General features: G+C 35.6%; 2 protein-coding genes across 3 annotated transcripts; both read left to right on the top strand.

Annotated features, from left to right (window-relative positions):
- The first annotated feature begins 115 nt into the window (after positions 1-115).
- sugp1 (SURP and G patch domain containing 1) lies at positions 116-8,512 on the top strand. The gene is made up of 14 exons (XM_024274403.2): positions 116-267; positions 793-961; positions 1,070-1,173; positions 2,040-2,285; positions 2,442-2,565; positions 2,662-2,762; positions 3,957-4,080; positions 5,037-5,362; positions 5,471-5,577; positions 5,709-5,886; positions 6,655-6,761; positions 7,253-7,398; positions 7,792-7,921; positions 8,060-8,512. Exons 1-14 carry the CDS (start codon positions 249-251, stop codon positions 8,084-8,086), a joined length of 1,908 nt encoding a protein of 635 aa, XP_024130171.1. The 5' UTR covers positions 116-248; the 3' UTR covers positions 8,087-8,512.
- Positions 8,513-9,970: 1,458 nt separating this feature from the next.
- Positions 9,971-25,340, top strand: stk11 (serine/threonine kinase 11). Of its 2 annotated transcripts, none has more exons than XM_024274401.2 (11): positions 9,971-10,355; positions 11,945-12,893; positions 16,040-16,123; positions 16,267-16,356; positions 16,633-16,765; positions 17,513-17,649; positions 17,733-17,860; positions 19,033-19,090; positions 19,264-19,457; positions 21,816-22,060; positions 24,955-25,340. In XM_024274401.2, the coding sequence occupies exons 2-10, from the start codon at positions 12,604-12,606 to the stop codon at positions 22,022-22,024; spliced, it is 1,323 nt and encodes a 440-aa protein (XP_024130169.1). In that variant the 5' UTR covers positions 9,971-10,355; positions 11,945-12,603; the 3' UTR covers positions 22,025-22,060; positions 24,955-25,340. The 2 variants fall into 2 exon arrangements, with proteins under 2 accessions (XP_024130169.1, XP_024130170.1); XM_024274402.2 differs by lacking the exon at positions 9,971-10,355 and adding an exon at positions 10,515-10,713.
- Positions 25,341-25,878: the final 538 nt, after the last annotated feature.

The following is a 25,878-nucleotide window of genomic DNA, read 5'->3' as shown; positions in this document are numbered from 1 at the left end:
TTTCTAATGAACAGTGTAATAATTGACAACATATATTTTCATTTATAGCATAATTTCACAATATTTGCAACATTCTGTTTATGTCTTAGAGGAGTATGCTAAAAATTGTACTTTTATTCTGAAGGGCCAAAATCGGATATGGGAAGCTTGCTATTCTTTCCTGCTTGATACTTCAAGTCGCTAGCTTTCACGGGCCTTTCTGTTGCCCAGATTGGTTGTCTTCAAAATAGAGTTTCCTTATAGTTACTATGGAGTCTGGTGATGCAGGTAAATCTTAGTTAAATTATTAATCTGAAGCTTAATGCATGTTAACATTTGGTGCGTTTTAGCCGTCCATCAGCGTGGCCGCTCAGCCATTGCTTTAGCTTCATAGCAGCAGATCGCCTGTTAGCATAAACAGTTTCAGTTTAAATATTTTAAGACTGCGTTGCTGTCTGGACGTCAACATCTTTTTACATAGGCAATAATGTTATCCGGGAAGGAATTTAGCTCCAGTTTTTAAAAGAAATGACCAAATCAAACTTGTAATTGTAATTATCATTATGCTCAATCAAGCTAACCACAATCTTTTCTGTTTTGATTGCAAATCACACTGATATAGTAAAGTCAACAGCAATAAAACTAATATATTTCTGAGTAAAATGAGGAAAATATTTTGACTCTTGCTTCCATGAGTCAATGTATAAATAGAAATAAATTTTAATTACATAAACGGATCCCTAAACTGTGTTTCATATATATGTTATGACATGATTGATATCCAGCATGTCTTTTGGTACCTTTTTGCTTTAGGCCGTGGAGGATGGAGGTCCAAGCCAGGCCAGCCTCAGAAAAACAAGATGAACTTAAATATTCTTCGTCAAGAACAACTGATTGCCCAGAAAAAAAAGGAGATCGAAGCGAAAATGGCAGAAAAAGCAAAACTAAATGCAGAGAGTAATAGCAAGCCCCCTCCTCAAAGGTAATTATGCTTTTCTGTTGATGTTGACACATAAACAAAAGCAAAATTAGTCGATTTATAATTAATTATAAATATTTCAATGTATATTTTTGCTTCTGTATCCAACAGCTCTCCAGGTCTTCGGGGACCTTCCTCCAATAAGTTTGTAAATGATGGAAGCTTCTTACAACAATTCATGAAAATGCAGAAAGAAAAGACTAGCAATGTGTCTGGTTAGTAAATTCATTTCAACCATTTATCTACTTTATTTTTTTAAGGACCCACTTGGATGAAAATCAGGTTTTTGCTGTTTTTAACATGTACTTGTGGCATTTTTTGTTATTATTGAACATTTATCTAAAAAATATTGGGCTTAAATTTGCATTTCTGAATATTTCTTCATTCAAATTGTTGTGTTTTTTAGGAAATGCAATATTTCCAGTGCCATTCTAATACTTCTTGTTGACGACTAGATCCATGTTCATCTTTGTTTTCCTCATCTGATCTGGCATGTGGCTCAAAACTGTACGACTGGATAGCTCCAATATTGCTTGCTTTTTTGTTGCACCGGTAATGTTATGTTGGGGGTGTTGGAGGCTGCAAGCTTGCGGGAGAGCATGTAAACAGAGAGCTCTCAGCAACAGGGAGGGGGAAAGGGGTGGGATTCCTCCACACTAACTGTCCTACCCAAACTCTGGTGATTTTTTTAAATCAATTTCTGCTGCTTTGCTCAACTATGTCCTAGAAAATAACACAAGTTTTTTTTATTTTGTCTAAAAAAACGTCATAATCACAATGAAAGGGTAATCAAACCAGGATTTTTTTTATAATATTTTGAAGAATTAAATATTTTATTTCAATTTATCAAAAATCTGCCTATGACCAACAGCCAGCACATAGATGTCAACATCCAAAAAAAGTTAATTTAGGGTTTGGTTGCCCTTTAAATTACCACTTGGAACGCTTTATAATAGATCAAATGATGCTGAGAAAGGATTTTGAGATGTAAGGAAATACATTAACTGTAATGGGACTATTTTATTATGGTGTTTTGTACTGGATTTAGTTGAAATAAAATGTTTTTTCACTTTTGCCACAGATTCTTCCAGTGATGCCAAGCCTCCCTCCACCTCTAGCTCTCCAGGAAACAACGTTTTGCAGAAAAAGAGCATTATAATCGGCCAGCGTACTGGCGTTGGAGTTAGCAAAATGCTTAATCAGTTCAAGAACTACTCCCAGATCAAAAAGAGTCCAGTTCTCAGTCAAAGGCCAAGTGCGTTTTGTTCACCTGATGATGAGGACGAGGAAGAGGAGAGTGATTACTCCAAATTCCTTGAAATGAAAGGTAATTCAAGGACTCTACCTTTGGGTCTGTCTTGGAACAGTTCTTTAAATCGGACATTTCATCTAGTCCTCTGCATTTAGTGGCACCATTGCCTTATGAGTGGAAGTTTTTACCATTTGTTCCCATGAAGCAAATGTACTCATAGCCTCCTTAAAGTCTCTCCCCCAGAAGATTCAGACACCAGACTCATTATTGAAAAGATGGCCTCTTTTGTGGCGGAAGGAGGGTCTGAGCTAGAGAAGAAGGCAATGGAAGACTACAAGGATAACCCCGTTTTCTTGTAAGTTTGAGGAAAACCGTCTGTAAGATTTATGATGCTTTTATTTTGCTATTTTAAAAGTTCTAAAATATTGATTTTTTTCATTTTGCTTTTCAGTTTTTTATTTGACAAAGGCAGTTTGGAGTATCTTTACTACAGAAAAAGAGTGGCTGTATTGAAGAAGAATTTGCAGCGATCTGAGAATGTGCTGGATAACAGTAAGTTCTCTTTCATCTTCTCGCACTCACTTCTATCAATCTGGTTGCTGTTTCCTGCCTGAAATAGTCCAATTATTGTACTGATTCTAATCAGAAAGACTTTAGATCTACACTTTGTATTTATTTATTTGTTTGCAAACACTTAAAGACCCACTCCGTTAAAAAATATTTTTTGGTGTTTTTATCATGTTCTTGTGGCATTTTCCTGATAATAGAGGACAAATATAAAGTAAATGAAGCAGAAGATTGCATTTTTGAGTATTTCTTTATTCATTTTGTTGTGAATCAGGGGCAAACTATAAATGTTATTTGGAAAAGGGTATTTGTGGCGTAGAAAATATGCTAGGTGGACCACAAGCTCACTTCTGCTCCATTCTAATGCACCCTCTTGTGAAGAATTAGACCCGAGTATGTCTTCATTTTCCCCGTCTGAGCTCTCTCTAAACTGTACGGCTGGATAGCTCCAATATTGCTCGCCGTTTTTATTACACCGGTAAGGTTAGATTGGTGGTGTGAGGAGCTGTAAGCTAGCAGGATAACATGTAAACAGACAGCTCTCAGCAACGAGCAGGGGAAGGGGGTGGGGTTGATTCCCACCAAGAGCCCTGCCCACACCTTAACAATGAATATTTAACGATTTCCTAATGAAAACAACACAGGTTTTTTGATTTTTACCAAAAATTGTATAATTATAATTAAAGATCACTGGGAACGTTTTTAAAATAGATTAAAAATGGTCAGAGTAGGACTTTAGAAACACCAAAAAACTTGCAGTGAGTCTTTAAGTCAATACATTTGAATTTTAAAGAAAATTGTCTGACAAAAATGTTTGTTTTATTTTAAATCTTAAAAATATGTCCTTTATATATTCACATATAGGCTAATTTCAGGGAGGATCACTAATTAAGTTAGGTTTCATCAATCTGTGTGCAGAATGTTACCCATGTACAAGCTAGATTTAGATATGTGATAGAGCTTTTTGCCACTTTTGTTTTGATTATTATTTTCATTTTGTTCCATTGAAAGCCTCACATCAATAAAGTTCCCCATTCACCATCCCTGTTCCCTTCACTCCTCCTCCCTTTTCCTCTTCTTATCCCTATTGGCTCTAGACTGGTGGTGTGAGAGGGCCAGTTGAGTACGGTACAGTAGTAGAGTGTGAATTGAGTTCCAGTACTAATAGGGTGCTTAAAGTCTCCCCCCCAGTGGACCCAGAAACCCAGGAAATGGTCGACAACCTGGCCAGGTTTGTGGCAGAGAGTGGCCCCGAGGTGGAAGCCATCGCTGCTGAGCGCAACCGAGATAACCCCGCCTTCAGGTCAGTCATCTGTGGGACTCTTGTCTTTTACTTTAACCCTTTAAGAGCTGACTTTCTTTTGAATACAGTAACTCTTCAAGTTTCTTATTACCATTCTTCCAGCTGTTATGCAACACTTTACATTAATAATCAGTTCTGTTTATTTGCCATTTGTAATAGTTGAATCACATTGGAAGAAAAAAACCTAAAACAACTGCAGGGGTTTTCACACAGAAAACAACACCAAGATATAGATTAAAACATAAATAAATAAATTGGATGCATGAATAAACCAACTATATAAGAACTAAAAACATATATATTAGTACTCAGTAGGGTAGGTAATACTGGGAAATTGGGTATCGATTCGATTACAGGGCTAATGGTGTCAATATCAATACAAATACTCCTTTTGTTTGAAAGTTGCATTATAGAATAATTTCGGAAATACACATTTTTTGTTAATTAAATGTATAATAAAACACAGAACTGAGACTTTTTGCAAATAAAAATGTTTATTAGCTAATTACAGCAATCAGTGCTGAACATACATCAAATATAGAACATATATATTAAAAACTTGTAATACCATTATAACGAGAACATTTTTTTAAAAAAAAAAGCAAAAATGTAACAAAAATTTAAGTAACAGCACCACAAACTGGTGAGGAACAAGGTGTGTGAGGTGGTGTGCCGTTTACACAGACAGCCAACGTTGCCAGATTGGGCAGTTTCCAGCACAAATTGGGTGTGTTTTTACTCGAATTGGTCTGTTTTTTGCCCAATCTGGCAACACTGCAGACATTTAGATGCTGTGCTTGCATGAATTCAGTAAGTAAATTCAAGCTCTTTACTGTGCGTATCAGAGAAAAACTGTAACAAAAGTATTTGATCTCATCTTCGTCTTGTTATCGATAATCACTCCACCTTATTTTATATCTGACACCAAATAATACCATAAATCTTCTCCTTTTCAGTTTTTTGTACGATAAGCAAAGTCCAGCCTACAAACTGTATAAGGAAAAACTCCGGGAGTATTCTGCCACAGCCCCTCAGAGCTCCTCGCCTCCAGCAGAAAGCTTCAGAGCAGTTCAGCAGCCCGCTGCTCCTCCACTACAAAGCCCCTCTGCTTTACGGAGCGGCACGTCTGCGCCTCCGGTTCAGGGCTCCGAAACGCCTCCTGTTAAACGGAAGAGAAAGAGCAGATGGGGATCTGAAGACGACAAAGTCCAGCTACCAGTTCCTCCAATCGTCATTCCTAATGAAGTGACCGCTGAAGACCCGAACACACCCTCTCTCTCTGGTACTCACACTTTTGATTATTTTGAAAGCATAATCTGCACTTTAATGACAGATTTTATCGACATTTTGATCTGTAACAATTAGAAATAAATGATTATGCATCTTTCAGCCCAGGAGCTAAGTGGCCTTGGTTATAAGAAAGGGAAGCCACTTGGTCTGGTAGGGGTGACAGAATTATCGGAGGACCAGAAAAGGCAACTTAAAGAGCAGCAAGAGGTACAAATACTTCCTCAAGCTTTTTTGTTGTTTTCAGCAACTTTTTTTTTTCCTCGTGGCAAAGAATAAAATCTGTTAAAGAATGTAGTTTTTATCAGGACAGTTTCCTGAGGGTTTTGTCGTCTGTACAGATGCAGGAAATGTACGACATGATTATGAAGCACAAGCGTGCCATGGCAGAAATGCAGAACATGTGGGAGAAAGCCATAAAGGAGCACCAACATGAATATGACAGCGATGAGGAGGTCGATCAGGACGCAGGAACGTGGGAGCACCAGCTTCGAAAGATGGAAATGGAGAAAACAAAGGGTAAGGCCAAGAAAAAAAAAGAGTGAAGGATTCAAACCTGTTATGCTTTTTCCTCAACTATTGTAATCTGGATTGTTTTTGTTACCATTCTGCATTTTTAACTCGTTGTTTGTGCAGCATCTAGTTTAGATTAATCTTGTTTTTTTAATTTAGTGCCCTTCCTTGGTACTCTTGTGCTATCCTAGGCATGTTCACATTAAAAGTTGAGTCATCTTTTAATCTCAAGATGCCAGATTAACCTATAAACTTTTTTTTCAGCAATATTTTCTTATTTGAAAGTTATAAGATTTTTTTATGCATTTTTTTTAATTTCTCTTACTAGAAATCACAGTTTGTAATTTTTTTCCCTCTGGTCCACTGGAAAATCTGTTTGCAACAAAGGGATTACATTTTGTCATAATGGGTTGAATTGATAAAGACTACAATTCAGTTGACCACAGGATTTTTTTTTTACTAGCATCATTCTAAATTCTAACGGTAATAAATTACATTTTGATTCAAAACCCTCACTTTCAGGCTTTTTGGCTGAAGGACTTGGTGTGAATCTGCATCTATAGTTGCTAAATCCTGCACAACTCAGAAATTAATTGATCTGGAGTCCTTGAATATTTTCTGTGAACAGTTTTATTGACACATAAGTCTTGGATTTCTAATATATCTACAGTAACATTTAGGAAAATTCAAAATCCTAATGAAGTCATGCTTTAATAATGACTCTTAAGCCTTTTTTCTGAGGTGACAAATGTATTTTGTGCTTTTTCCTTCTAGAGTGGGCAGAATCCCTGACAGAGATGGGCAAAGGAAAACATTTTATTGGCGACTTCTTGCCGCCTGAAGAGTTGGAGAAGTTTATGGAAACGTTTAAGGCCCTAAAAGTTAGTATTCCTTCTAATTTGTGAGTCTCTCTGAGGAAAATGTATGTGAAAGAATATAGACAGTAACATGTTGCATTACTGGAAGAAATTTTAAGACGAAGATTAAAGAAGTAAAAATGTCCTTATATCTCTCAATTGCCAATTTCAAAGTACAAGACATTTTTCGCAATTTAATTATATTAAGTTTTTTTTGTTTAAAAATGAAAACAACATTTTTTTTGTATTTTGGCTGAAAACAGCATAATCATTTTTAAAATATCACTTGGAACACTTTGAAAATAGATCATAAGATGATTGTAGTGGGATTTTAAGGCTCTAGTTAGTCAAATAGATCCTGAAATAAAGCTGAGCTCTCTATGCTTCTATATAATGTATCCTGTTTTATCTCACATATTTCAGGAATTGTTTATTTTTACCTCTACTTCTAAAAAAAGTCTTCCCCTTACATGTTGTGTGACGAGTCTGCACACTTTCGTCTTCTCAAATTGCAGGAGGGTCGCGATCCGGACCTTTCTGAGTACAAAGAGTTTAAGCTGACGGTGGAGAACCTTGGCTTCCGAATGCTCATGAAGATGGGCTGGAAGGAAGGAGAAGGTCTTGGAAGTGAAGGACAAGGAATCAAAGCTCCAGTTAGCAAGTATGTTTTTATGCTCCTCAGGTTTGCATTACAACTGACTGACTCTGCGTGGAATTTACATACATAAAATCTAAGTACAGCTCAACCATTAACTAAAATTTCATACCAGTGCTCAGTCATTTGAAGAAATTAGTCCAAATAGTTTTACTCATTTCACCTTCAAAATAATCTAGACTTACTATTCAGTTTTGCTGTTTTTGAATTTATGTCTTAATTTTTAAGTAAAAAAGTCTCTACACACCTCAGCTTCATAGAATTAAGATTTGTGTTGTGATTTTACACACAAAAAATGTCTGAAATGGGTTTCATTTTTCAGTTTTCTATCAGTTGTCAGACAGAGTTGAATAAATATATTTTTCTCACTTATTTCTGTGTAACTTCAATCCTCTTTAGGGGAAATACAGCATCAAATGGCGCCGGATTAGGGGTCGACCGTCCAGCTGAGCTTACGAAAAGCGATGATGAATACGATGCTTTCCGGAAGAGGATGATGCTCGCTTACCGCTTCAGGCCAAACCCTCTGGTAACATATATCTGAAACTTGTTTATAACTCAAAACACTAAAAATGAAACATTGTTCAACAGTTTACTGATTTGTATCTCTTAAATTTGTCCTAATATATGCAAAGAATTGAATCTACTTTTTGTGTTTCTTTTTCAGAATAATCCACGACGACCGTATTATTAAAAAGGAGATTTCTTTCTGTTTGTGTCTGTAATTTAAAAGCGAGATGTTGTCACTGTTTAGCTTGTTTTTGAAATGTACACTCTCAATTTAGAACTTAAGCAATTTTAAAAGTGATGTGTGAAAGATGACAAAATGGGAAAATAATGGAAGAAACATTTTATGTTCATTTAGAAAAAAACTCCTTACTTTGATTGCATTGGATGGAAACGTTTTCCACTGTTTTGCTACATTTCAGATGTTGTAAAAAAAAAAAAGTTAACTGAAAATCTTCATCACCAAATACACTTCATGTGGTTCTTACATTGAGTGAGGTCTTTACTGTGCTGTTATTTTTGTTTTCATTATAAGCAGCTTTGTTATTAATGAAAACAGCAACTCACTAAAATGTAAATGTCTCACATCTTAATAAAAGTGATAAATAACAACTGTTTACTGTGACGTGACTTTGGACTATTCAGAAACAATTTATCTGTGTGCTAAGTACAGGTATTTCTGCAGCATTGTCTAAAGTTTTATCTTTTTTTCATATCCAAGATGTTCTGAATTACAGCATGAGCTACCGTGTTCTAGAGCAGGAGTCTTCAACCTTTGATGCTAAAAGATCCATTTGGACCAGTTTCTGATGGACCAAAATCCAACGAGAGACGCAAAGTCCCACTTCCCCATTTGAAAAACACATGTTTATTTTTGTGGGTAATCATTAAGCCTTTTATTTATTAAATTTATTTTTTTCAATAACTATGATAATTATAACAGTTTTGATTTATTTATATGCGTAACAATTGTGAATGAGGTTAATTTTAAAATAAAATACATCCTAAATCAAATAACTAACCAACTTATTATTTATTAATTTATTTTTGAAGCCAAAGAGCTCCGATTGAGGGATAAAAGCCACGTGTAGCTATGAAGCCTAAGACTGCAGACCTCTGCACTAGAAATTACTCCATCGCCCACATCATCAATCACAGCCATGGACATATATGCTACGGAAATTATATTACATAAATTATGCAGTCTATGGTCAGAGCCCGCTGACATTTAAAGATAATTTGATCTTTACTGTTTGAAAAGATGAAATGATTTTATGGATGTATCAGGGGAAAAAAATGATACACAAATAACATTTTGTATCTGTGTATTATATATTTTTTAATTTTGCATTTTTAAACTTGTCAACTTTTGAAACAGGTTGAATGAAGAACAAGAAAAAATGTTTATTAAAAATGGCCTAGAAGTGTATCCTTTTATCAGCAATTTTCCAAATTTGCTATAAGGTCATTTAAGAAGAACAACTTTTCAAGCTAAGATTTTAACCAATTTAGTCTAACATTGTCCAGAGTTTAACAAATATCTACAATGATTATTCTTCATATTAACGATTCTGTTGTGTGTCTGTTTGGCTTTCTACTAAGGGTGTTACGATTAATTTTACCAACATTTCAATTAATATAATGTGTGGTTGCTGATACAATTCAGACTCGATATTGGTTCATTTTGAACAATCTGATTCGATCCAAATCATGGAACTAAAATTGATCCAGGACATCTTTAGCCAAAACTTCAACCAGTGTTATACTTGTACTGAGCAGTTGACAATTTCCAGATTCCTTGTTCAATTCAAATAGTATTTTTCCAATATCAATTAATGAATCTTATTTTGAAACGATTTTTATGCTTATCATAGAAATCGATTCATCATTACACCCCTACTTCTTCTACTTTTTAAAAATGTCATTCACTTTATTTATTTAAAGAGTAAGTGCAGTATTGCTAAAAAAAAAAAAAAAAATTAAAAAAAAAGCAGTCTTAGACTACTTATTTTATGGACGTCACTGTTTTTTTTTTTTAAATCCTTTTTATTATTTTATGCAATTTATTTTAGGTCTATCCACTAAATGATCAATAAATACGTTTTCTGCAGTTGAATAAACGATCCACCTGCATAAACTTTTATCTGAGTCATGTATTGAAAAGAATAAATATGATATTAAGTTTGATAAATATTCCTGACGTGAGACATTCGTAGTTGCTGCTCTCCTGCGCCCCCGGGAAGCGGCTGAAACTTTGATTTGACGCAGTAACGTTCAGGACAATCTGCGCAAGTTCGGGAGGAAGGTAAACAAGATGGCGACAACCTGAGAGGAAAGAGTATTACGAATGGTCAGAAATGTATTAAGTGTTTCTTGGGGAGGTCAGACTAGAAGGGGATATTGAACTCAATAAGGACCGACAGACACTGCGGCGGGACCGGTTCATATGGATTAAGGTAAGAGCCGGTACCGGGAGGCTGCTAGCTTGCAAACCGACTAGCTTGCATTTTACATGGGAATCTTGAGCGTCCTGCTAGCCATATGTTAGCCTTGCGTTAGCACTACATTTGTTATCTGTTTTGGTCTGTTTCTGGGAGTTAAATCCCACTTTGCTTTTCCTGATGGATAAGTATACTGCAGGTTTAACAGAAAACGGGGTTCGTCACTGAATATTCATCACAGAAAAGCGAAAGTGAAGCTGTAATGTCAGACGAACTTTGCTAGCTACTGCACATCCACCGTTAGCTGCAATTTTGTGACGACGTTTCGGTTATCTCCCCTGCCTGCATATCAGTTGTCAACTTTTACCGAAAGGTAATTATTTATCGCTCATTCTGTGGTGATATCGACCTAAGTGAACTGATATCTGTGTACATGCTGAAGAATCACCAAGTGACAGCTCAAATGAGAAACATTGCTCATTCAACGAGAGTTGCTGTCCTAGCTTAGCTGCTAACCAACTGTCCAAACTCTTTATATGTTTACATGTCAGGTGTTCTCTTCTTCTAATTTTCTTTTTATCAATAAACATTTTAAAGTTTGAATTATGCCTAAAAAAGCAGACATTTTCTCCACTGTCAACTAATTAGCCATTTATCTCTTTAAAAATGAGATTTCTGCAAAAAAAAAAGAATTACTTTTTCTAAACCCTTTCTCAAGTTCAGAGGGGAGAAGCCCGTACATTTGGAATAATATTTAGTATATAAAGTCATGTCCACAATATGTCTATATTTTCCCCCTGAACGGCTACTTTATTTTGCACTAACACCTGATTAAGTGCTAAATTACTTGAAAGGCCCGCTATTGCATGACAGAAAGTTATAATAATACTATATTCATAAGACATTTAACACATGGAAGGTTTCTATAAGTTTATATTTATATCTAAATATCACAAACACAATTGTAAATGTGCAAACAGTGTTTTATGTTTTGACAAAGAAATTATACTGTATGTAAAAAGAATTGGATCCTGCAATTAGGAAAAAATCACTTGAAGTCTTATTTGAAACTTTATGAGTCTTTTTTTCTTAAAATTTCCTTTTTTAAATTAAAGTTTTATGGCTTTTATTGATTACAGTTTGTTGTTGTTTTTTAACCTTCTGGTAAGATCAATAATTTATTACTTCTTGTGTTCGTACTCCGTTACTTCCTACGAATTTGCACTATAGGTATGGAGCCTCATTGTGTGATATTCTGTAAGTGCAATGTTTGTCAATAAAGTTAATTTAAAAATATTTTTTAAAAAGTTATAATAATTACATTAAAATGTGATCATTTTCAGATGAAATACAAGAAAGAACGTCCACAAAAAACCTTTATCAAAATGACAATTAGTCCACAAATACTGAACCGACCCATTATACATGTGAAAGGATCATTTTTAATGAGAGCCTAAGAATGAGTCTGCTCATTGCAAATATTTTCTTATCGAATTTTATAACTGACAGTAATACAAATGTTCTCCTTTTGGTAAACATAGGTTTTGTGGAAAAAAAAAACATTTTTGGTTTTTTTTTCATTTGATACCTGATCTTCCCCTCAGGCCCTAAACAGTGTTGAGATGGAGGACACCTGAGGACCGTTTTATACATTGGACGGTTCAGTCGACCCCCCGACTGACACCAGGAACTGGACAGAACCTGCTGCTTTCTGCCGTTGATCTGTGCTCATCCGGACATCCACCCTAGTGTATACCATGGATGCTATGCCACACAATACGGAATCTTTGACAGAAATGCTGTGCTGCCAGGCCTTGAGGAAAAAGGGGCTGCCTTGACCTAAAGCTGTATTGTAGTAAATAAATTAATAGGTGATTGAGACTAATAGAGGATTAACCTTGTATAAAAATCTATTTTTTAGTTTCTCTGCTAATGCACCCATAGCTTTAGTCCCTAATGCAGAATCCTAGGCGCTAAATTGTCACGGCAGCCACCAAGGACTGCACCCCTTCCCGTTGCTCTTGATGAAAGAGAGCCCTAATGTTTACAGATGTCCAACTGATAATCCACCTCTTCCCTCAACTCAGAGGCCTCGTAATTCCCTCCCCCATTTTCAGTATTTTCAAATTCTCCTCCTTGAATAGAAAACACCTGATTTACTGCTGACAGATTAACAGTGGATTTTACCCCAGTAGCATTAAAGCCATTTGCAAACATTCTGTTTCACACGAGGCTGAAGGTGCAGTGTTTGAACTTAGCAGTCATGAGTGCCAGCGAGCTGCATCATCTGGACTATTTGAACGAAAATGATCTGATGGTGATGGAGATGGACACTTTCATTCACCGCATTGATTCTACAGAGGTCATCTACCAGCCGCGACGGAAGAGGGCAAAGCTAATAGGAAAATACTTAATGGGGGATCTTTTAGGAGAAGGATCTTATGGCAAAGTTAAAGAAATGCTGGACTCGGAAACGCTTTGTCGGAGGGCTGTCAAGATCCTGAAGAAGAAGAAACTTAGGAGGATTCCCAATGGTGAAGCCAATGTGAAGAAGTGAGTTTTATTTACTTTTGTGTTTAAACTTGTGCTGGTCCGCTTGAGCTATCTTGACTTCACAGAAAAACTCATTGGCACTGACCACATTTGATTAGTTGTCTTTTTTTTCTAATCTTGCTAAAGTAGCTTTTAAGTCAATTTGTCAGAAGAAAACTGCTGGACTATTCTTATTTTATGAGGAGAATAGGTTTTACTGCAAAATCCGTTTGACAAAGCAATTCAGACAGTTAATGAGAACAATTCTCTTTGGCATGCCATCTCCAAAGATTGTTCCTATTAAAAAATAGTTTTAATTCTATAACCAATTTTAATTATGGCATTTGTTTCTAATCTGTAACTTCTCTGTACAGTTCTTCTGTAAAATCACTTCCTCTAAATGTAATGAAGTTTATCATTTACGTCAGCTAAGTAAACAGTTTTGAATAAAGTAGCAGCTAGAAGCCACAATGGAGAATATTTTTGACAGCATGAGATTTGGGAAAAGCACATAGAATCTTGTATGTGTTTCAACACATACAACACAACTATGGTTTTTGTCATTTCAATCATCTTTTGCTCTCTTTATGTGAGAGGAGAGCCAAAAAACTTTCTCTTTGAGCAGAAAACAAAGCCAAACAAATATGTAAACAGTGTTGTTACATACTCTTTGTTCAATAAGTTGATGTCAATCAATACAAAAAAGCATATTTGAGATCAACTTAATCTTCTTTTCTATTATCATTAAAATAATGAGTTACTGTTGATACCTATTTTATTTATTTTGAAACATGATTGTTGCAAAAAGTTGTTATTACTGATATACCACTATGAGGATCAAAAAGCTTGATTCCCACACAGCATTCAGAACTGACTAATAGCACTTTAATCACCAATTTGCCAAACTGGATGTTCATCTGAAAACTCTTTTCTGCATCATCTCTCCCCTGAGGAACATTTCAACTTTTAATTACATTACCGTTGTTAAATATGAATCCTGGCTATCGCTGTGGGCTTGTACTAATTGTAGAGATGGCTCTAGAAAATGGAATAAATTAGTTCCTTCGTCAGGAAAAATAGTGTCTATAAAAGGATTTAGGCCTGTCAAAACAGTAGGACTAGGGAAGAATTTCAGTTGTTGTTACTTTTGATTTATTGGAGGAAAGATGTTGAAGGATGTGGTTAAATCTCTTACTTTTAGCAAACATAAAAACAAACCAAAAAAAGGAATGTTATCTGTTCTATTTCTGCTCATGTAGAACAAAGGATACCTGGGGAAGAATTCTCAAAACTGGAAATACTACATTGTGTTATGGCACATAGCAGGTATATCACTGATGCAAACAGGACAGGAAATGCAGTGTTTACAGCACCCTGAGGATGGTTGATGTGGGACATTATTTGTCTGCAATGACGGCAATTTCCATGTTGACAGCAACACTTCAAGGAGATGGATCTCCAAAACAGTTAGTGGAAACCAGCAGTGAGTTAAAATAACAACAAATTGTGAAGTTAGGTAACAGCCCTGCTAACCTTCAAGCTTTACAACAGACATTTTCAAAATTAAAAACCTGTCTGACGCAGCAGCCATCAGCACTATTTCTGGCCCTCTGGTTTATGTTTTCATCCACGGCTGTAGAGGATGTGTGAAAACAGCAAATGTTGGAGGGAGGAGATTAGAGAATCTGGCTGCTCAGGAAGACATTAAACGTTTGTTATTCAGTGTTTTGTGGGCTAAGAAGAAACGGAATAAGTTTAAAAACTGAATTTTCTTGCTACATTGAGAAGATCTAATAAAATGTGTGATTAAGATGCTTTCAATTGAAGCAAAAGTCTCTTTGATTCCACCCCCATAGTTATTCGCAGACTATAAGTGAAGTTTTCTTGTCGCTGTACTTGTGCTACCTGACAGACCTTGAGCATTTTAACACCTAGTCTCAGTGAATGGATGCTATGATAACCTGAAGCTGATTTTTTTTTCCCTCTTTGACTGCTTGGCATTCCTTTCTCCAAATACAGTGCATCCAACAGGAAGGGCAGGCTCGCACTCGCAGTGATTGAGCAATGCCTCCTCTGTTTCTATGGTAACACCCCCAGAATGCCTTTCAGGAATGATAGAGGCGCACAGATACACGGACACACCCTGATCCACTTGAACAGAGCACGGGTTCAGATGTTGGCGACTTGTTTATGCGTTGCTGCTGCTGCAGTTCATTTGCTTAGATATCGCTGAGTGTTGCAGTCCTGTCAGCGCTGCAGCCTGCAGGCTGGAAGCGTGCAAGGTCTTTCAGCATACGTTTGAAGTGACAGTGCAAAGGGAGTCTCTGCAGTCTGTGTACCTTAGGTGTTTACATGGCTTCTGTGGATTTTATCAAGTGTTCGGATGCACAATTTTACTTTTCATTTTTGTCAAGTCAGACTGTAAGATACAATTTTCAGATTAAAATTAATTTTATTTTTCCCCATTAGTTCATGAGTTTTTAGACTTTTCTAAGTGCATCCCTAGCTACATGTCAAAGACTTTTAGCTCTGGATTTCTCAATAATAAATGTATAATAAAAACAAAGATAAGGCATAGAACAGCTTCCCTTTGCTTTTGATTTTAGTTTATTTTGTGTTTATTACTCCACAGTCTGTAGAGCTATTTGTCTGTTTAAGGTATTTGTTTTTGGCAGAGGTGCAAACACTATCACCTCCTAATGTCCCCGAAGGCCACATGTGGTGCAAGAGGGAGTGGAGAAACATGTTTTGAGGATCAAAGTACAAATATTGTCTGGACTTTAAAACTAAACAATCAAGTCTCAAGAATCTATTAATGTATTTATCCAACATGTCTTTCTTTCATGTCTCTTATCAATTTGTACAAATTGTTTTATATATATTTTTTAAATATTTGGTTGTCTCCTTGGTCCTTATCCTGTTTTCTCTTTTAGTAAACTCCAGTTTTTTTGTATTTCTGGTAAAATAAATGAAAGGAAACGCACCTTCCAGTGGAACTGAAGTTAATCCATTCTTTCAGAACAAACAACTTACTCTAATCTTTCTGTTAACTGGCTTGTTAAAGATCTCTGCCATCACTGGAAACATTTGCCAGAATTTGGTGACCCAGAATTCTGTGTTTTTTTCTATTTGTAACATTTTTAATATTTTTCTTCTTTCATTTATAGGGAGATTCAGCTGCTAAGAAGACTCCAACACAAGAATGTGATTCAGTTAGTGGACGTACTTTACAACGAAGAGAAGCAGAAAATATATCCTCAACCCTCTTTTTGAATGTAGACTTCATTCAAGTAAAATTATAGATAAAAGTTAAAATATGTAATTTTTTGATGACTTTTTTTCTATCAGTTTTTAAGCATCTGTTATGTTTGCATTTCCTTGACCCCTGATATACGTATATGGTGATGGAGTATTGTGTTTGTGGGATGCAAGAAATGCTGGACAGTGTCCCAGAGAAAAGATTTCCAGTGTTTCAAGCTCACGGGTGAGTTTCTTGTTCTCCCCCTTCCCTCTCCAGCCTGAGCCTCTTTTTTTATATTTAGCCTCTCCGGAGTCGCTCCTGCAAGTCTAAGTTTAGATCTGGGTTTGCAAAGCTTTTCTGTAAATCAAGAAGCCAGAGGTTGAGTATTGAGTAAATGTTTCATCGCTCTTGCAAGCCCACTCAATCTGACTCTAATTAATTAAGCCTTTTTCTGACCACAGTATTGATTACATTTTTTTGTAAATGCCACCTGTTTTTTCTATTGTTGTTTTTTTGCAGGTACTTTTGCCAACTTATAGATGGCCTTGAATATTTGCACAGCCAGGGAATCGTTCACAAAGACATTAAACCTGGAAATCTGCTGCTAACCACGGATGGGGCACTTAAAATCTCTGACCTTGGAGTAGCAGAGGTGAATTTAGATTATTTATTGTAAGGTTTCACCTTTTGACAGCTCTGTATTCTTGCCACCTGAAAGTTAGTGTTTGTGTAAGAAAATGCATTTTTAAAGCTTTTTCTTTGTTTAAATCTATATCTATTATATTCAGAAAATATATTTTATTTTGAAAAATGTTAATGTGATTATTTTTTTATTTATATTTTATACTTAACCCAAATAAAAATAAATAATTTAGTCAGGGTTCCTGCTGGGCCCTAAAACGTCTTAAAAGAAGTTAATTTATTAATTTGATAATAATACCTTAAAAGCCTTTAAAAAGTCTTGAATTTGGAAATCTGAGCCTTAAAAATTGTACTGTTTGAAACTTCTCCGATACACATTTTTTGTCAAATACAATTTTTTAACCACAATTATTATGATCAAATTATGGAAATAAACAGCAGCAGCAGAGCAAATCATTATGCACCAATATGCTGAATGCCGACCACTGGTTTAAAAAAAATTAAAAAATGAACAAGAGCGCTAAAGCATCACAACACAGACCACAAACAACAAGAAACTACATTTTTGATCATACAATTGGAACTGATTAATAAAATTGGAAATAGGCTGGGAAATTGGACATAATTTTTGATGTGCATGGCTTTAAAAAGTTTGAAAGAAGCTTGAAGAAACTTGTGGGAACCCTGTTAATATTCAAAAGTAATTATGATAAAACAGGTAAATCATTATGTTAAAAAAATATATATATCTTGACAGGCCCTTCACCCATTTGCTGAAGATGACACATGCCGCACGAGTCAGGGCTCTCCCGCCTTCCAGCCTCCGGAAATCGCCAATGGACTGGATACCTTTTCAGGGTTTAAAGTGGACATTTGGTCTGCTGGAGTAACACTGTGAGTGAAGCTGTCATCTGTGCGTTTCATTTTACACCTTTTGTTTATGATTCCCACACGTCTTCCCTCTTCTTTTCTTTCAGATATAACATTACAACGAGTCTTTATCCGTTTGAGGGGGACAATATCTATAAGCTATTTGAGAACATTGGAAAAGGAGACTACACAATTCCTGAGGACTGTGGACCTCTTCTGTCAGATCTGCTGCGAGGTTAGTGTTGTGCAGGACTCAATGATGTAAGTCTTCAGGTGTTTTTCTCAACAAAAGCCTTCAAATGAACTCTGGGATTTATTCTTACCACTTGTAAGACTTTCTTTTTATTAATTTCTTTAGTTCTCTGAATTATCCTCAGAAATAAAGTTCTTCACTCAGATTAAGGACAGCCTTGGTGGTCTGGATCTGTTCTTAGTACATCCAGTAGGGGGTGCTGTGACATTTAAAACCACTAATGGTGAGGCCTTTCATATGTAAGAAAACACCATTGAGTGGATTCTATTGAGCTTATACAGTAGCAACAATTAAAACCCTAGAATAAAACTATATTAAAGTTAGATTATATTTTAAGATATTTAGTCTTGAAGTCATTTATCTTGCAAAAAGAAGAGAGAATGGAATTCTCTGTTTTCAATAAAATGTATAGAAAAAAGTTGCTACTGTAAAAATAATAATAATAAATTGATCTTTTAATAAAAGCAAAAGTGTTGGAAAAAAAGCATTGTAATATCTAATGAAACAAAGATTAAGTTATATTTTTCTTTGTCTTTTATTAACAGAGACCCGTATGTACTTTTTTATATTCATTTGGGATTACAAACTGCAATTTTAAAAATATATATATGTATTTGTTGCTCTGAAAAAAGTCTCTACCAAAAAAATCAGAGTGAAATGTTACTGCTTTGGTATAAAAACCATTTGGTCTGGTCTCCCAGTGTGTGACGTCTGTCTGAGATGACGCAGCACTTCAGAGACGGTCCATAATTACAAGCTCTAAAATAAGCTTAGTACTACAAAAGGTGTCCTTCAGCTGGCACAGTATCAGCTCTGCGTTCTGCCCTTTTCTGCAGACGGGGAGAAAACGGCGTTATTAGGAACGGTGTCGTATGGCTTCTACGGCGTACGGACACTGACCTCTATAAACACTAATCCATCCCTCATTAAAGCCATTAGGAAACTTCTTTGATACGACTGTTAAGATGAGCAGATTGAGGCTCCAGAGTTTCTCATGTTAGGATTTTCAACATGTTTTTGAAGTTATGACTGGCATTTTCTAAAGACTGTTATGGTCTGTCTACTTCCAATTCTCAAAATTTTGTCACATTTTATAAATAATTTCCAGATAAATCAATTTTTTTCTCCTCATTTTGTATTTATTTATTTTCCAGGAATGCTTGAGTATGACCCTGCACAGAGGTTTTCTATACAGAACATTAGGCAACACAAGTAAGTGATGTAAACTTCTTTTGTATGAAATCCTCAATAATCAAATGATTTAATTCTGTTTATCAATATTTTCTAATTAAAATAGTCATATATTGGGTTAAAGGACATAATAGTTTTTCAGTCTTAAATTCACTTTCCTGAGTTTGATGTAAAACCTGTTAACTTCCTCTCAGCTGGGTGCGAAAGAAACACCCACCTGCTGAGCCCCCAGTACCCATCCCTGCCAGCGCGGAGAGCAGAGACCCCTGGAGGAGCATGACGGTGGTTCCCTACCTGGAGGATTTGCACGGATACAGAGAGGAGGACGACGACGAGCTTTATGATGCGGAGGATGAGATCATATACACTCAGGACTTCACAGTGCCAGGTAATATGCTGCCCACATCTGAAAAGAAAGAACCTTAGCTCACTTTATTGTGGATTTCTTCTTGTCTGCAGAAAGAGTTTTTAGGTTGAAGTGGTTGATTTTATAGTTTTATTTACAACACACATTGAGCCTGTTTCTAAGAGTTTAACAATCTGGAAAAACAGAATAAGAAAAAGTAATTATCAGATCTGACTTAAGAAAAAGTAGTTTGCTGGTTCATTAACAGTTATGTGATGCAGAGGCTGAAGCCTTTTTATTTTTAAAAAATAAAATCTGATCTCCTTTAAATTAGACATGCCTGTGGTGTGTCATAGTTTGTTTACCTTATTTGGCCCCGACCATTTTTTCCCTTATTATTCCTGTTCCTAGCTTTACTAAATACTTAGTTTATTTCACAAAGTGGAAGAAAGAAATGTTTATTATAAGACTACTGAGTGGTCCGGTCCGCTATTTTAAGTGTTTAATTGTAAAATTGACCCATTAAACAGTACCAAACCGTACCTTTTGGGGACCCTCATCCATTGTAGGTCCATTGAAAAGTTGAACTGAACTGTTGATTGGCAGAAAGTGAGGACAACATTAGAAAGCATCATTATAGCGCTCATTTAAGCTAACCTTTCCAACATGTGTAAGCGTTCAGGTTTTTTTTTTGTTTCCTGTGTACTCTTTTGGTCATGAGTTTAAATTGAAAATGTCTGTAAACAACAACAAGGTTTGGTCTGCGGTGAAACTGCAAATCCGGGGCGTCTGTGTGATACATGGGTGAGCTAGTGTCACGCTAGCAGTCTACACCACGCGTACGCTATGAAATCAAACCAGAGGAAGCAAAGCTTAACTGAGTGGAAACGCTCGCCAGATTTAACTGAACAGTTCTGTACCACTCCTTACTGGACCGGACCGTTAAGGGGAAACAAAGTTTTAGAGATCTGTCAACTTCTGAAGATTTCTGCTGATTCACAGCTCTACAGAAGTCTGTAAAAAATGATGGTCTTCCGATAGCTCTGCTTTTTCTTTCAATCTTTGTGGTACTCATGTGACCCCCTTCATCTATCAATTGGATGTGTATGTTTTTGTTTGGTTAAAGTCACTAAAAAACTGGCAAAAGCACATTTTTACCAGAAGTAATTCCTCTCAAATAGTTCCATTTCTGGTCACCATGTTGGAATGATGGTTGGCTGTAATATGATCCTCCACTCTTGGTCATTCACATCATGGTTTTTAATCATCACTTTGTTTTTGTTTTTATTTATTATTTTTTTTTTTTTAGTTTTCTCAGATATAAATTTACAAAAGGGCTAAAGGGATAAACATGCATAAATATATCAGTATCTATTATTTTTGGCAAATTTGTGTGTTTATCACTTTTTCAGTCAGTCAATGTCCATTCTATAATGACGTTTTCAGATTTACACGATCGCTTGATCATTTTGTAATAAAAAAACAAAAACAAAACCTCAAATAATCAGAATGATACACATCCTGTAAATATATTATTTTTAGCTGGACTGAGATAATATTCAAGATAAACTAATCAGGATAACGGTCCGTATGTGAACAATATGCTGTATAGCTTCACTTTTTGGCATAATTTCTGATTATTTATTTTCTGTTTGGTATTATAAACAGCTTTAAAATGACATGCAAGGTATATTGGCCTCTTACTAATCATTATAATACTGTATTAATTTATCGATAATGCTATTAAACCAGTATAAATATTAGTATTTTTAACACATTCATAGCAGCATCTCTGCTTGCCTCTCTGTGTTTTGTTGGGATTCTGAGTTGTAACTGTGAATGGAGTGATCCGAGTCAAAACAATGGCTGTGAAGAGCCCATCACTCTGGATGTTACATGAGAGGATTATTTCTGGATTTGTCACCGTGTTTTTCCTTCAGGCGGAGAAGCAGAGAGCGATTTTAATGTTTGCAAACTTTCACCAGCTGTTGACAGATGTTTGCATGATTTGATAATAAGAGAATCTTACTTTTGACTGAGCTCCCCCCTCCATCTCTTGTGGCATATTTACCCCATAGAGTTCTGGCCTTTAATACGTTGCTAGGTAACAGGCAGCAAAAGTAAATGCTGCATTCGGTGTACACAAGTGGTGTCCCACATAAAAATGAAACGGAGCTTCAAAATGTGAATGAAGCTCTCTAAATATAGTCCAGCTGAGGGAGTCGCTGGTTTTTCTGAATTTCCACTCCCGCCAACAAAGAGGACGCTTCGCATGAAAGAAACACTTTTTAATACATCAAAAACATGATTTCCATCAGAGTGGTTCTTTTTATTCCAACATTTTGATCACTTTGAAGCAGTGTTTTGAACTTGTTTTTAACCTTTACTGTGTGCTTTCAGGGCAAGTGGAGGAAGAAGATCAGGAAGAGGAGAACGCAGATTATTGTCCAGCTGTAGCCAAACCGGTTTGTGTGAACGGGACAGAAGGAGGCTCTCTGAACAGCAAGGCCAAAACCGAACGCCGATCCTCCTCATCATCCAATCCGTCACGCAAAGGAGTCTCAACAGCCAGTAAAATCCGCAAGCTCTCCGCCTGTAAACAGCAATGACAGCCCTTTCCTCTTCCTCTGACAACAACACACCTGGTGAGCGTGCAGAGATGAGCCTTTCTAGTCGAAGCCTGTTTACACATGTGCTGCAGATCCAGGCTGAGAGACGGGAAGAGAAAACCAGTGGAGGAGAAGGAGAGTGGCAGAGAGAGCATAGCGAGTACATGAAAATGGAGAGAGGATCTGTTGATATTCAGCATGCAACGCAGTGACTCATCAGCTCTCCGCAGGCAAACACGGGCGTTTTCTTACACAATCTCAAAAACGACGTCTGAACTCGCACATCACCCCCTACAAAAAAAGATGGATTTATCCACAATCCATCATTTCAGCGATGGCTTTTCTTTCACGTGGAGTGAGACAAATATTTACGTAGAGCATCGATGAAAACTGAACAGGTCATCTTCTTTTTCCAGCCACCACCCACAGCTGCTCTTCCTGTCTCTGTATGTCATGGCTGCAGTGCAGAGCAGATAGTGTGCATTCATTTTTTTATAATTCAGGGTATGACTCACCCTGACTGATACAAAGTGGGTTGCAGGATTTTTCTGTCTCTCTAACCCTGTGGGTTGATGGTTTCCTTTTGAACAAACGTTCTTGTCTTCCTCTACAGGGTTAGCCGAGGGAAATGTTTTCTTTTTTTCTGTAAAAGTAAAACAATAGTACGGTGAATTATTAGGGCTACCATAATATACATATATATATATATATATATATATATATATATATATATATACATTTTTGATAAAGTCCTAAAATAATTAGAAGTTTTAATTTATGAGATTAAAGACATAAAATTTTGAGAAAAAAATCGTAAATATATTCATGCATTTTTCAATTTGAGAAAATTATAATTTTATGAGAATAGAGTTTATTTATATGAAAATGACGATAGTTTTACAATATGAGTAAAGCCCCGCCCCCATGTAAAATTAGGCTCAGTTCAGCAGTGAAAACTCAAAAAAAAAACATTGAAGCTGAAAACTGAGGACTGGAAGTGAAGATTCAAAAAAAAAGTTGAAAATTCAAAACAGCAGCTGTTACTAAAGAATAATTTGTTTTTAATTAGTAATTTTTAATTTAGTTTTTTTTTTCAAGTTTTCACTCTACTTTTCAAATCTTCAGGGTTTTTTTTTTTTTCAAATTTTCAGTTTTTTTCTGGTTTCAAATTTTCACTTCTTTTTTTTCAGTTACATCTATTTTTCAAGTTTTCAATCTGTTTTTTCATTCACTTTAAGCTGATCCTGATTTGACCCCATAAATAACTTTGTAAAATTATTAGAACAGTCGTAATTTTATGAGATTGAAAATCTAGCATTATGAGAAAAAGAGAATAAATTTATACAGTTTTGAGAAAAAAGTTGTAATTTTTCATGAAAAATGTCATAAACATATGAGAAAAAATAGTCATTTTACAAGAATAAAGTTGTAAAATTATGAGAAAGTTAAATTTCGAGAATAAAGTCATGAACATGTGAGGGGAAAAAAAAAATTTTCTTGAATAAAGTTGTAAAGTTATAAGAAAAAAATCGTAATTTTTCTTTTTTTTTTTTTTTTTGAAAAAAGTCATAAAATATGGAGACAGACATTGTAATTTTGCGAGAATAAAGTTGTTAAATTATGAGAATTTTTTTTAAGGAAAAAGTCATAGTTTATTGAAAAAGTGGACTGTTGTAAGCCTCCGTTCACATTACGTGCTGACTAAATCTATCAATGTAGCCGTTCATGTTGGAGCCCATAAGGCTTTAGTTTACTATAGGAATGCATGTGCCATAATGCAGTTTGACCTCTGCAACAATATTGGAGACGGCGTACACACCACGTCCTCTCTTAATCCATTGCTACGCTGTCAATAGTTTTCTGAGGAGGTCTAATTTTCTTCAGTCTCATTTTAATAAAACAACGTTGATTCAATAAGACTTTGTTTTCCTTATTTGTGAAATCAATGCTGAAGTAACCACTTACAATGAGCGCTACATCTCTCACACTGAAACGTTCTTTTTTTTTTGTTGTTTTTGTATTTTTTGGTAAACAGACTCTTGCCACTGTAAATTTATATTCTTTATAACTTAAAAGGTTTATGCTGTTCTCATAAAAAAGTTAAAAAAAAAAGTCAATATGAGTTTATTTTTGTAAAATTACAACTTTTTTGTGAGACTTTTATGAGTATATTCTCATAAAATAACAGCTTTTTCTTGGTAATTTTTTACAAGTTTATTCCCATAAAATTATGACTTTTTTTCTCATTATTTTGCAACTTCGTTCCCATAAAATTACATTTTTTGACATTTTTCTAAAAGATTGGCTTCATTCTCAGAATATTTTATGACAGTTTATACTTGTTAAATCTAAAACTTTCTCCTAATTATTTTGCAACTTTATTTACATAAACTTAAGATTTTTTTTCCAAAAATATTATTTTTCTATTCTCATAAAATTAAGGCTTTTTGTCATGTTTTTTTTTTTTTTACTGTATTCTTGTAAAATTTTGACCTTTTTTTTCTCATAATGTTATGACTTTATTCTAAAAAATTATGACTTATTTTCTCAGAATATTACGAGTTTATACTTGTTAATTTGAGGACTTTGTCTTAATAATTTTACAATTTTATTCTTATAAAATTGAACTTTTTTCCCTAAAAAAACTATTACTATTCTCTTAAAATTATGACTTTTTTCTCATAATGTTACGACTTTACTCTTGCTATATAATGACTTTCTCAGAATTTTATGACTATTCTCGTAAATTATTGGTGCGTTTTTTTTATTATGTTTCGGCTTTATACTCTTAAAATGACATTTTTTCTCTCATAATTTTACAACTTTGTATTCTGAAATGTATTTATTAATTTCTACTGCTAATTTTCTGTAGTACAAAGTGCTTAGTTTCCTTTCATGATCATCATGCCCTCCTTTTTTTCCACCTCTAGATTGATCTCTCCTGGTTCTCCTGCGTCTGGGGAGAAACCTGCTGACATCGATGTCCCCACACCTCCTTGGACCACTGTCTTCCGAAGATGAGAAGAGCCGGAGACCAGAGGAAGACGGCATGAAATGATCCTTGTGCTCTCAGACTGAGGCTGCGACGTTGATTTTTATTTTTGTCCTCAGTGTTGCCCTTCGAACGTGTCATCTCTGCTCCTTCTCCCTCTCATCCCTTCATCTTTGCAAGAGGCCAAGTGTTGCAAACGGACATTAAAACCCCCCATCCCTCCTCCTTCTCTTTTCTTTGACTACTTTTGTTTTTACAGACCCCTAATGGCAGTTTTTAATACACATTGTGATGTGTAAAGAATTAAAGTGGGATAAAAATGTATGTATACTTCTATATTTAAATTTGTGATGAGGCTAAAATACCACAGACATAAAACTGCATGCTGTACAGAGCTGGATGAAAGGGAAGGCGTGGACAGACTGATGGATCCATCCCGACCTGTTTTCTGATTTCAACTTAGGTTTATTTTTATTTTCAAAATGACTTTTTAAAAAGGAAAAAAACAACTATTATTTATATAAAATGTCTCCCAAACAGGGTCTTTTGTTGAATTTTCTTTTCGGTTTGTATTTTAGTGGATATTTTCCCTCCTGCAGGAGATTTTAGTTTTGTTTCCAGAACTTCTGCGGTCCATTTCTATACATTGGAGAAGCGCCACAAACCTCGCAGCAGTTCTGTAATCAGAGCAGGCCTCCCTCTGTGCCCTGACAGTCTTCCAGTTAACCTGTTTTTTTTCTAGTGACGCTTTGTGGCACCGATTCTCATCCATGGGAGCTCTGCCAGACCCATCATGGGAGTAGATCAGAGAGCAGGTGAGTCACCGCTGCAAGGGAGGGAGAGCAGCGCCTCCTACGTCATC

This window comes from Oryzias melastigma, linkage group LG17 (genome assembly GCF_002922805.2).
Source record: "Oryzias melastigma strain HK-1 linkage group LG17, ASM292280v2, whole genome shotgun sequence".
Taxonomy (NCBI): domain Eukaryota; kingdom Metazoa; phylum Chordata; class Actinopteri; order Beloniformes; family Adrianichthyidae; genus Oryzias; species Oryzias melastigma.
The sequence above is the reverse complement of the archived record's forward strand: the minus strand, read 5'-3'. Positions and strand labels throughout refer to the sequence as shown.

What these genes read in the sequence shown, in the direction of transcription:
- sugp1 (XM_024274403.2), top strand. An exon ending in AAAGACTAGCAATGTGTCTG is followed by an intron (nt 1,174 to 2,039) that starts GTTAGTAAATTC and finishes CTTTTGCCACAG; the next exon opens with ATTCTTCCAGTGATGCCAAG. An exon ending in AACTTAAAGAGCAGCAAGAG is followed by an intron (nt 5,578 to 5,708) that starts GTACAAATACTT and finishes TCGTCTGTACAG; the next exon opens with ATGCAGGAAATGTACGACAT.
- stk11 (XM_024274401.2), top strand. Translation starts at nt 12,604, where the DNA reads ATGAGTGCCAGCGAGCTGCATCATCTGGACTATTTGAACGAAAATGAT. An exon ending in TGGTCTGCTGGAGTAACACT is followed by an intron (nt 17,650 to 17,732) that starts GTGAGTGAAGCT and finishes CTTTTCTTTCAG; the next exon opens with ATATAACATTACAACGAGTC. An exon ending in TCAGGACTTCACAGTGCCAG is followed by an intron (nt 19,458 to 21,815) that starts GTAATATGCTGC and finishes GTGTGCTTTCAG; the next exon opens with GGCAAGTGGAGGAAGAAGAT.